Here is a 12,337-nt window from a genome sequence, read left to right on the forward strand (position 1 = left end):
CTCTGGTAGCAGTGTGAGGAATCAATATTTTGTTTAGAAGAGATTCTGGAGGAGTACAAAATGAATAGAATTATCTAATATCTAGGAAGTATGGGGTTAGAGGAAAGAAACTAGTCTTTATTACGTGCCTTAGGTTCTAGGCCCTGTGAGATATACACACTTCATATCCAGAGCGCTGGAGAACGAGGTACATGTATATCAGAAATATTTGTACAAATTACTTATTCATTTAATATTATTTGTCATAGCTTTTGTTTTAAATATTTGCTTTCCATTGCTTTCATACAGTAGCCAAAATAAAACTGCCATGGGAAAAAATTTATCTGTCAATATTTATAAGAGGCAAGAAATTTATTTCATTCATCAGTTAAAAGATAAGCATTTAAGGGATAAACAGATCACTTACTAACTGTATCATAAACAGAAGTAAGTGAAAAGAGTGGTTATCATCCAAGCATTCAAATCTACAGTCAAGACATACCATATGCCATATGTACACTGTGAAAACAATTCTGATTTTTAAAAATATTTATTAAAATATACACATAGAAGAAAATCTGCTTGCCTAACTTTTCTCTTTCTGTGAATAGCAAACCATGTTTCTGACATCTAAACACAAAACCTCAGACATCTAACCAGTGTACAATCCTACGGAAGTCTGAGTCTTGTTTTTTTGTATCTGTAAAATAATTCTGTCTCTAAATATTATACTTATATAACTTTTTATCATTCTTTCCTCACTACCCTCCTCTTCCCCATCTCCAACACGAGCAATCAATTCCTAAATACTACTTATTCTGATTCATCACACCTCTCACATCCTTCCTCTTCTTTCCGTTTCCACTGTCACCACAGTTCAGGTCATTACTATACAAGAGAAATCTACAAAGCTGTCAATATGGTAAATTAGATATAGCAAATGCTCCTTAGTGATAAATATTATTAGATTAATCTAACAAAGTTTATTTAGATTCATCACCTACAAAGCCACTCCTATGTAATGTATACAACCCACTATCACCAATTTATTTTTTAATGAGATTAAGATCAAACTGGTTCTCTTCCTAATCTTTCAATAGCTCCCCACCTGTTAACTAATGAAAACTGACTCTTCACAGGCATTTCAAGGACCTCTTTCACATGGCCTCAACTTATTTTTCAAGCCCCGAATTCTCACAATCTCCCTACTTGCACCCTATTTACCAGTTCCACTTGATTCCTTGCTGTTCTCAGAACGTATTCCTACAATTTTCTGAACTTTCAAAGCTTTGTTTGTATAGTTTCCTCCTGCCAAGCAAATCATTCTGATCACCGTACACGTGTACTTGAAACTTGTAGTGAAAATTGATCACTTTAAAGATCACGTGATAGGACTATAGTAAGGCATGACCCTGAAAGTGAGCGTGTTCTTAAATTTTGTGCTTTAGGCAATTAACTTGCCTCACCCTAATCCTAGTCCTAAAGATCATCTAAAAATGTTACTTCTTCCACAAAGTTTGCCCTGATTCCTCTCAATAAACTGTGATACCTGTATGTATCTCCTTTAAGTCCCAAAGCATTTTATGTGTTTCCCATGGCTTTATACTCATTAACAAATTCAATAAATATTTATCAGGCACCTTCTATGTACCCAGGCACTGATTTAGGAGTTAGAGATAGAGTAGTGAACAAAACAGATAAAAATCCAGGCTTCCTAGAGTTTACGTTCTCATGGGTTAGAATCACTTGTAAATATATCTAATTCTATTTGCAGATTAAGCTTGCTGCCAAGGACAAAAATCTAATTACTCTTTGTAGGTCTGTACATGATACCTGCTCAATAAATATTTATTAAATTCAATTTAGAAGCAAGATCTTTATACACTTTTTACAAATATTTTAACTTACGAATTATAATCAAATACAGACATGACTTCTTATTCGATATTTAAACTTACCTACTAATATCATTGTTGCTTAGATCAAGCCTTTCCAAAGACTGTAGTAGTGTAATTTCATCTGGAACAGATTTTAACTTGTTATCCCGCAGGTCTAGCACAAGGATAGAATTCAGATGCTTAAGATGTTCTGCCCCTAACATTTCAATCTGGTTTTCACCTACATGTAATTCCTACAAAAACCAAAGATCAATCATATGTATTTCTGTATTTCATTTTATACCAGATAATGAAAATAAAATTGAAATCTTAATTTCAAATCATTGAAAAACACATGGAAAAAACATGACTTTCTAATTACTAAGGTGCTTAAATTTTCAATTACATTTAAGCTATCTTACAGCTAAAGACAAATGGCAAAAAAAGAAAATTTTCAAGAATTTTCTGGTAATTTAAAAATAATTAAAGGTTTAATCTAACAGAAAGTTCAACATTTATAAAACCCAAGCAGAGAAATGATTTAGTCATTACATTTATAGAATTAAAAAAAAACAGATCCAAGAACTATACTGATAAAAATTAAAATTTTAAAACAAATCAGCGTAAGTTTAAAAAGCTATTTTTTTTTAAATTACTTTTATCCATTTAATTTTTTTTTTAAGGTATGCTTTTTTGGTGAGGAAGACTAGCCCAGAGCTAACATCTGTTGCCAATCTTTCTTTTTTTTTCTCCCTAAAGCCCCAGGACATAGTTGTATATCCTAGTTGTAGGTCCTTCTAGTTCTCCTATCTGGGACTGCCACCACAGCATGGCTTGATGAGCGGTGTATAGGTCCGCACTCAGGACATGAACCGGCAAACCCCTGGCTGCTGAAGCGAAGCATGCGAACTTAACCACTATGCCACCTGGTTGGCACCAAAAAAGTTATTTTTATTATAATTGTGGCAACTTATGGAGTCAGATACATTCCTTCGTGGTGTTCCATATCTCCTACAGTGCAGCCTCATCATCTACTGCTTCTCCAATTACAAGCTACTTACCAAAGGACATGGAGAAATTCCTGTTTTTTAAGTTGATTATTTCTTTTTTTAAAAAAAATCTACTACTAACAATAACATTAATGTATTTAGTCATATTAAAATTATGAAAAATATAAATATATGAAAAAAACAGCACTTATAACTAAAGCCTATTCCCAACAAATTAAAAATTTCATTTTCAAAATTAATTTTTGGAAAATATATAGTTAGTTAATAATCAACTAAATAGTACCTTTAATAATTTACAAGAAGGAAATTCTGGTAGAAAACGTAATTTATTCCTCCGCAAATAAAGTAATTCTAGTGATTCCATGCTAGCCAATTCAGGAGGTATAGTTTCCAAGAGGTTTGAATTACAATCCAAATGCTTTAATCCTGTAATACATATTTAGTGAAAAGCAAAAATACTTTAATAAAGAAAATATATTGATCTACAATTGTATATGCATTCAAAGAATGTGTATGTAATCATGAGGACCTACAAACCTATGCCATCATACATTGCTATAATAATCAAGAATCCTAGAATACCATTGAATTAAATACACATAAACTAAGATATTTTTACATTTAATTATAGAGAAATAACAATATTAAAATTAATATTTAATAATAGTCCAGGTCATCTCTGTAAAAGATTGGAAAAAGCAAAGTACTCTGGTACTCTATGAAAGTACTCTAAAATGTATAAACTATACACTATGAGATATTATTTCGCTCAGCAATTATGTATCTTTAAATTTTACATCTTCAAAAAAAAAAAGCTTAGGTAGTTAAAGACATATAAATATGCAGGCATGCTAGTTGTATGAATGGATGCCAAGTAACTGTGGCTAGTAGTAGCTTAGACACTTCTGTATTTAAGATAGGCAAAAAGCCCTGGATTTCTATGTATTCCCTCCTACTCTCCCATCCATCCATACTGCCTCTCTCTCACTCCCTGTCTTCTTCCTTCCTTTCTTCTTCTATTTTTTAAAGTCCATGCTTTCTCTAACACCTTAGCTAACACTTGACAAGAAGGTACATTATAGCTCAAGAAGAGTTCTTACTTGCAGCATGTCTCTCTTACCTCCTGGATCTTTCCTTCTTAAAAGGCAGAACAGAAAACAAAAATGCAAAAAAGTAAAGGTCTTCTTTCCCTTAAGACTTCCATAAGCAGGCTTCTCCCTGATCCATATTACAAATTCTCCCATTTATGATGGCCACCACATATTTTCCACAGTTCACTCTCAAGCCTCTAGTTTTAATAGGCCATATGCATTTTACAACTTTTTTCCCTGTACTTTGAGCCTGTCAATTTAACATAATTCAAGACTGCCTTAGACTGCTTCTTTTAGTGTTTAAAGAAGCTAACTGTTTTTTGAAACAATGTTAATAGTACTACTTTCAACTAATAATAATTTATGTATTATTTCGCTAGAGCATTGAGAAAAATGTCATAATCTGATCTACTCCAAATCCAGTAAATTCTATAAAGAAAAGTTTGTTTTAAAGTTAGAGACTGTAGTTTTCACAGTGGTTTTCATCTGAGAGCACTAATTGAGAAAACAAGCAGTATGTAGTGGAAAGAGCAATGGGGATGAAGTAAGAGTATTCAAGCTCTGGCTCTACAATTTACAAGATAACTTCTAAGCCTAGGTTTATGAATCTTTACAATGTAAATAATACATATCTCCGCTAACTTACACAACTGTTGTGAGGGCAAACGGATATATGTAAAGGCATTTCAAGTTACAGAGAACCATACAAATGCTAATATTGTTCTTGGGATCCAATCATTAATGGTGAAATAACAACTAAATGTCCTGCTGGTGATCGCTGAAAAGTATCACCGCCATAAATGAAGGACAGAAAGATTCGGATCATTAGTTATATAGTATATTAGAAAAATTGCTGTAAAGTCAAAGTGTTTTTCTATTGATTTTCCTATCTGTTCCTATCTCTCAAGATATTTACACTCAATTTATGAAAAAAAATTTATGCTTCTTATATACTCACTCCAGATACCATATTTTAAGTTTAGCTCTGCTTTTCTAACACCTTTATTGAACATTGGCAAAGAGAAGCAGTCTCAACTACTGGCGCCACAAGTAAAACTTCCCTAAAATGTCAATTTGATTTACGGCACATTTAACTTATGCACTCCTACTATAAATGACAAATAACTATTAATCTAAAGTAAAACAGCACAATTTTACAAATTTACCTCAAAATGATCTGTAATCAACTGTATTAAATCACTTCTATGTGATTTAATGACTTCCTCCACAAAGGGAGGTTTAAAAAAAATGAAGAAGGCTTACATATGATTAGAGAAAAAACTAGATATACTAGGAAATAGTCTACACCTGACACACAGTGTGGTCATCAACCAAGAAATAACAATAGTTCGCCTTTAAATGAAAAAAATCACTCTTAATGATTTTGGACTCTAAATAAAGAATTCTAAGATGACTAAGTATACTTACCTAAAAGGTTCTGAAATGTACCCTAAATTTATCTCTTAACAGTAGTTCTACAATACTTTAAGTTTGATGGTTCAATGGTTCAAATTTTAACAGAACCACTAAATTTTAACATTTAAAAAAAATGACTGACAATTTGGGCAAAACTAGACTATCTCTTGACACTATTACTTACAGACCACAAGGAGGCTACCGCTATAATATAACCACATATCACAGGTGGAATCACCTGTGAGAAGGGAATAACCTCTTAGTGAATGTTGAATGAATGAATGAAGAGTTAGCATAGCTCAAAACCTTAATCAATTTCTCAGGTATATAATTGTACCAGAATTCATAATCATATTTTCTTTTCCTCTTTTTGATATGCCCAAGTATTTTTTTGCTGGTCATCGTTTAGGAAGTTGCTAGACAATAATGGCGTGGAGAAAATATGATTAGTTGCTATGGTTTGCATTCAACACCATAAAATCTATTATTTTACTTCTCTGTAACTGACTACAGTCGTGTGTCGCTTAACATGGGGATACGTTCTGAAAATGTGTTGTTAGGCAATTCCGTTGTCGTGTGAACATCACAGAGCGTACTTACACAAACTTAGGCGGTATAGCCTACTTCACACCCATACGGTACTAATCTTATGGGACCACCATTGTATATGCAGTCCGTCGTTGACCAAAACGTTGTTATGTGGCTTACGACTGTAAGTACATTAAAATTTATGTTTCTAAATGTAAGTTGCAACAACTTCACATTTATATATTTTTTTAAAACGGAGAATTACTTTTCATTCCACTTATTTCTGCTGGTAAACTCTTCAGTTGATTACTGGAAAGATTGAGTCGCACCAGACTGGATAGAGAAGAAAAACTAGCAGGAACAATTGTAAGACGATTGTTCGAAAGATCCTTTAAAAAGAGAAAGACAATGAATAAATGAACAAATAAATAAAAAAATAAATGATCCCTAACGGGGATTTCAGAATTTTGAGGCAATTGCAACAGAAAAAAGACTATTTCAGAGATGATACATTTTGTAACCCTCATTCACTGACAATTTCACAAATCATCATTCATTACCTCAATATTCTATGGGCCCACTATGTGCCCAATAATGTAGCAGAGAGGGATCAGAATAAATTCTGACTTCAGAAATATTTTGCATACAGGAGCCTGGGTAGCATAGGGTTAAGTTAAGTTTGGCACACTCCGCTTTGGCAGCCCGGCACTCACAGGTTTGGATCCTGGGCACAGACCTACACCACTCATCAAGCCATGCCGTGAAGGCAACCCACACACAAAATAGAGGAAGACTGTCAGAGATGTTAGCTCAGGGCCAATCTTCCTCATCAAAAAAACCCCACAAACAAACAGAAATCTTTTGCATAGAAGTTGCTGTTAATGCTAAGTCATGTTATATACCATGCATCATGTTTTCAATAAAAAATCCATTTGTTCATCCAATATTTATTGCGTACCTAAGATACATTAGGCAAACTGTATGGGGTAAACTATAATATGAAATGACAAACATATTTGCAAGAGAGAAAAATTTGTGAAAGGAAGAAAAATAAAACTGAAAAAATGGCCATTTTAATTTTTGAAGACAAAAATATTCCCTGGTGGTTCTTCTGCTGACCTCAGCAAGTGTGCTTTGACTAAGTTCAAAAATCTACTCTACTCTACATTTGATTCATTCAAGCTTGCCTAATTAATCTCTGTACCTTGATGGTTCCTTAAGTTATTGTTTTTTTTTCTTTGAACAGTTAGGAGAGAACTTTTTTTTGAAACTCTCTTTAAAACACAATGTTATGAATCAGATAATTCTTCTCACAACATTCAAATAAGGTGTGTAAGTAGTCCACTAGCTACCAGCAAACTGTAGGTAGGGCCAATGGCCACAACGAATAAAAAAAATGTGACTTCAAGGGACTGTTTTCTAAAGACTTTCATTTAGTCTAACTTAAACAACTGCATTCGTGACTCTAAATTAAGAAGATAGAAAAGCGTAAAAATGCTAGATCAGCATATTTTTAACTTATCATAAATAACATAAAACATATTATAATCTACAACATACAACATAACAATCTACAACTCCAATACTCTAAGCACTAATCAACAGATTACTAATAAATAAACATTGTATAATATCAAAAGTTACTGACACTAAATGCAATGTAGTATTCTGGATTGGATCCTAGAACAAAAAAAAAGGACATTAGTGGAAAAACTGGGAAAAGCTTAATAAAATCTGTAGTTTAGTTAGTAACATTGTACCAATGTCAATTTCTTCATTTTTTACAAATGTCTCACAGTTATACAAAATGTGAACATTAAGGAAAGTTGGGTGAAGGGTATATGGGAAGTCTCTGTACTATCTCTACAACATTTTTGTGAATCTAAAATTATTTCAAAATAAAAAGTTTCTGATAGAGAAAAGATATTAATTCACAAATTCTTAAAACACTTTAAAGACTCCAAATCCACAGAATTACTAATAAAGTTAAACAATTAATTACTGCAGTTAATAATTAAATTAGATATAAAACATAAGTATGTTACATATAAATTAATCAGTATTTATGCTGTCATTTCTTCCATAAATATTTATTTAGTAGCATCGTCCTAAGCAGTTTTTACATAACTTTAAGAAATATTAATAGCTTAAATTATAACAGATGCTTATACTTTTAATGTTTTAACATATTGTTGCTCACACATATGATTTATTTGATACTGAGTCCTTATGAATACAATTTTCAACTGAAACATCCTTTCATTATGCAAATGACTATCCGGGAACGATAATGGGAAAACAACGGGGAACTGTTGTAATTTATCAGGCTTCCTTTCTACTCTAAATAGACTTTTTTTTTTTAACCAACTGCTATCTTTTACTATTAAATTTTATCAGAAAATCTGATGGCTCTCTCCTTTGCCATTCATTTTTATCTCCCTATGCCTGTTATTCCCAAACCTTATTTCCAATCTGATCAGACTGAAAGACAAAAGAGATATTGAATGGTTGAGGAGATTATACATCTTGATTTCAAACACTAGGACAGGTGAGGGAAATATCAAGGAGCACATATTCAAAGAAAACAAATAAGTAAAAGAAGTAATTTTTCCTTTAATGAAAAATAAACTTTAAGGCTAAAATGACATAAATGAGTTTTTGAAAACGTGTACTAGAGAAAAGAACAAGAATGTAACATGAAATCACCATGTGGAGCAGAGATTATATGTCAGCATATCTGATCTAACATGGCTACAGTCTTTCGGCGAGGGCACTTCACAGCGGAATCTTACTCCTTCAGTGACAAAGTGGGGTGAAAAAAAGGATACACTTTGGAGTCAAACTGACTTATGTTGAAATGCTGAATTCCTTACTTATTAGTTGCATGCCTTCAGATAAGTTACATTTTTTTTATAAGTTTTAGTTTCCTATCTGTATTAGGGAATAAAACTATCTACCTTACCATATGTTACCATATGTAAAGCACAAAGCAAAGTGCCTACTCTTTTTATTATTCCTAATAACATGATTAAAAGAATATTTGTATTACTTTATGGTTGTCTCTAGGATGTGACACAGATGGAATGAAAATGTTGCCAGGTTATGTGGCCATTTTGAAAAACAGGGAAGAAAAGGCAGGTCTTAAAGGGGTTGTCTGGACACTCAGGACAGCAGGGCCACAGGGCCTATACAGGAGGAAGCAGGAATGGGTACAGAAAAGGGGATTGGTCTCTGCTGAATACACCGTGCCTCTACTTTACCAAGCCATAAAAGCCTCTGAATAACAAAGTCATCCTCATCACCCCTTTCCCAAATTCTATTCCAAATTCAAACTTAACGTGATTTCACACGAAAACATAGGAAAAATAAATTTACAATTACTAATTTAGCAATCTAATTAAAATGCACAGTTTCTGATAATCTAGTCATATAGTCAGCTGTCCATATTCTTATGATTTCAATCATAACATCCAACTACTCTGCCTGATGAAAAATCTCACCAGCCCCAAATTATATAAAAATTGGAAAATCACAACTTACCAAATCTTCTAAACTGAAAAGTTGTTCAAATCCCTCTGGTAGGCAAGTTAGTTCATTATGCTGAAGATACAAGCCCTTCAGATTTCTTAGATTTGTAATTTCTTCAGGGAGTATTTTCAGTTTGTTATGGCTATTGATTGATAAAATAAATGGTGAATAATTTGGTGACAACATAATAAAAATGTATAAAGGCATTTTTGCTAACCAACTAATGGGCTCATCAAAAAAAATGAAATATGTTACCAATTTCAAGTACTTATCACACTTCACCATCCTAAAAGAATACACTCATTCAAATGACGGTAATCTAAAGTAATTAGATTGAGGGTTTCAAAGAAATAAAGGTTTTTAACCAAGCAAAGAATTTGTGAACTTTTGATTGCTTCCTTATAATCAACTTTTGATTTTGCATGTAATATGAAAGGATATATTGGACTCAATTTTTTATACTATATTCGAGTTTTTAAATTTTGACAAAGATATGTGCACACATATACTACAACGGAGTCAACATCTTATATGGGGATTATGTTTTAAATTTAACACTGAAAACAAAAAAAGCTCTTTCTGTTTGAGGGCCTGGAATGTCCAGTTGGATATAATATGCAACTCCACTCTTCTTTGTACTTAGTCTTAACTTTTCAGCTCAGTCCTTCTACAGAGATGTTCATCTTATTGGTTTCGGAGAAGTCTCAACCCACCAAGGATGATACACTCTCTGATAATTAAGAGATGACTTGACTTAACTTATTCCCAGCTTTACCTCAATTTAATTATCCACTTAGGACTTCTACTTTATTTTAATGCCACAAACAATTACTTGACAAATAATGGGGAAGTGAGATATATAAAATGGTAACAATAAACTTAAATTATATTAAAATAAAACTAATTGGAATAAAAATGCCAAAAGATGTCTTCTAAAATAAGAACCACTAAAAATTGTCAAAAATTAGTTTCTATTGCTGGTTACTTAATTGAAATCTCTGTATACTTGACAGGAATCTAGTTGGACAGAGATGTAATTCTAGTTACATATTTCCTCCATGCTAACACTTATACGCTTAGGTGTTGGAAGGTAAAGCTACAGCCACACCCACTCCATACTCCCTCACCTCTTCCTCTCAACCCTCCCATTCTTGCCTTTGCAGCCCACATGCATGCCTTCAAGTTATAGGAGAAAGAGGTTCTAATGTAGTTCTAAACAATTAGCATCTTTTAATGGATAGACAGTTTTTCTGATTTACGGTAATTTTAATTTTTTTACCAGATAAGGACTGTTACTTGAGGAACTATTTTCTCTCAAACCAGTTAACTGACCTCCAGAAAACTGAGAATTGACTATGCTATGTTAGAAAGATCTGTAACCACATCTATTATATAAACCATAGTTTTCAAACTATGTTTTGAACGCCTAAACCTTTTTGTTTCTCTTCCTAAAGGAAATCTTCCCTAATCCTTTTTCCCTTAATCTGTGTATATATAACACATAAGGCAGTTATTCTTTCTCAAAAGTCTGGATGTGTATTGAAGGGCAGTTAGCTAGAGTCTTAAGTGCCTGACTTTCATGTATCTATCAATAGTACAAGAAGTAGAACCCTAGGAGTCCTGGGAAAAGTTTAAAAACTACTAATATCAAAACAATGAAATTTTTCATCATTAATGAAAGAATGGTTTTAAATTTCTTATCACTTAATACCCAGATATTTTTTAGAATATCAAAGTAACTTAAAACTTGACATTATCAACAAAGAGGTTTTCTAAAATAACGACCAAAAATTGTTTCACAAAACAAAAAGTATTTTTAAAAAATCAACTGGCCTTAAATTTGTAAAACTAGAAAACATGTAGGCAATTTTAAAACAAAAAATAAAAATAATTTGGGGGCCAGACCTGTGGCTGAGTTCACATGCTCCACTTTGCAGCCTAGGGTTTCGCTGGTTCGGATCCTGGGTGTGGACATGGCACCACTCATCAAGCTATGCTGAGGCAGCGCCCCACACAGCACAATGAGAGGGACACAGAACTAGAATATACAACTATGTACTGGGGGCCTTTGGGGAGAAGAAGAAGAAGAAGGGAAAAAAAAGAAGATTGGCAACAGATGTTAGCTCAGGTGCCAATCTTAAAAAAAATAATAATTTGAGAATTAAAATTCTTATTCTGCTTTAATCACTTTTAAGATAATACAAAAATATTTTCTAATGTTAGAAAAAAAACTTAAAGAATATTGGATTTACACCCTTATAATAGCAATACTGAAATAAAGATTAAATTTTACCTGACATTAAGTTTCTGAAGATTTTCTAACTCTCTTATTGCAGAAGGAAGGGATGTCAGCTGATTATCATGTATCTAAAAGTTATTAAAAGACACAGTCACTATCTTAGTCTTAGAATTAACCCTATATCAGCTCTGCCATTATACAAAATTCTTCAACAATAATTCCATTCCTCTAATTCAACAGCATCAAGTTGGGGCTATTGATAATTTCTTCCGTGCATAGAAGAGGAAAAAGAGTTTGAAACTGACCAAACTGCTGTTCATTGTTCATGAAGCAATGTCATCAATTTTAAATATAACAATTAAAAAAGAAACAACTTTGCCTCATTGAGTATAATTTCAATCTCAAATAGAGATGAGAGGATGAGAAACTAAGAACAGCCCTCTGATGGCATGATTTACGTCATCACATACAAAAAACAAATGAAGAGGGGGAGCAGGACTTTGCTTATGTTCTCACAGAATCATATGGTTTTCAAAGCACAAGGAACCTCAGAGAACACCTAAGCCAATCCATTCATTTTACAGGTGAAGAAAACAAAACCTGCTCTAGAAATTTGATCAGATCCAACTTTTCAGACATAAATTGGGAGATTTTTGATGTTCCTAACTG

General features: G+C 32.8%; 1 protein-coding gene across 4 annotated transcripts in view; it reads right to left on the reverse strand.

The window, feature by feature from the left end:
• LRRC40 (leucine rich repeat containing 40) overlaps positions 1-12,337 on the reverse strand; it is a 60,664-nt gene that overhangs the window by 34,723 nt on the left and 13,604 nt on the right. For all 4 annotated transcript variants that reach the window (XM_070486580.1, XM_044749562.2, XM_014867257.3 and 1 more), the window contains exons 3-7: positions 11,723-11,796; positions 9,442-9,571; positions 6,167-6,290; positions 3,150-3,292; positions 1,938-2,110 (exon numbers count right to left, since the gene is read on the reverse strand). In XM_070486580.1, the coding sequence (XP_070342681.1) occupies positions 1,938-2,110; positions 3,150-3,292; positions 6,167-6,290; positions 9,442-9,571; positions 11,723-11,796 (644 nt within the window). The remainder of the gene's footprint in view (positions 1-1,937; positions 2,111-3,149; positions 3,293-6,166; positions 6,291-9,441; positions 9,572-11,722; positions 11,797-12,337) is intronic.

The sequence above is a fragment of the Equus asinus genome, chromosome 16, assembly GCF_041296235.1.
Source record: "Equus asinus isolate D_3611 breed Donkey chromosome 16, EquAss-T2T_v2, whole genome shotgun sequence".
NCBI classification, from domain to species: Eukaryota; Metazoa; Chordata; class Mammalia; order Perissodactyla; family Equidae; genus Equus; species Equus asinus.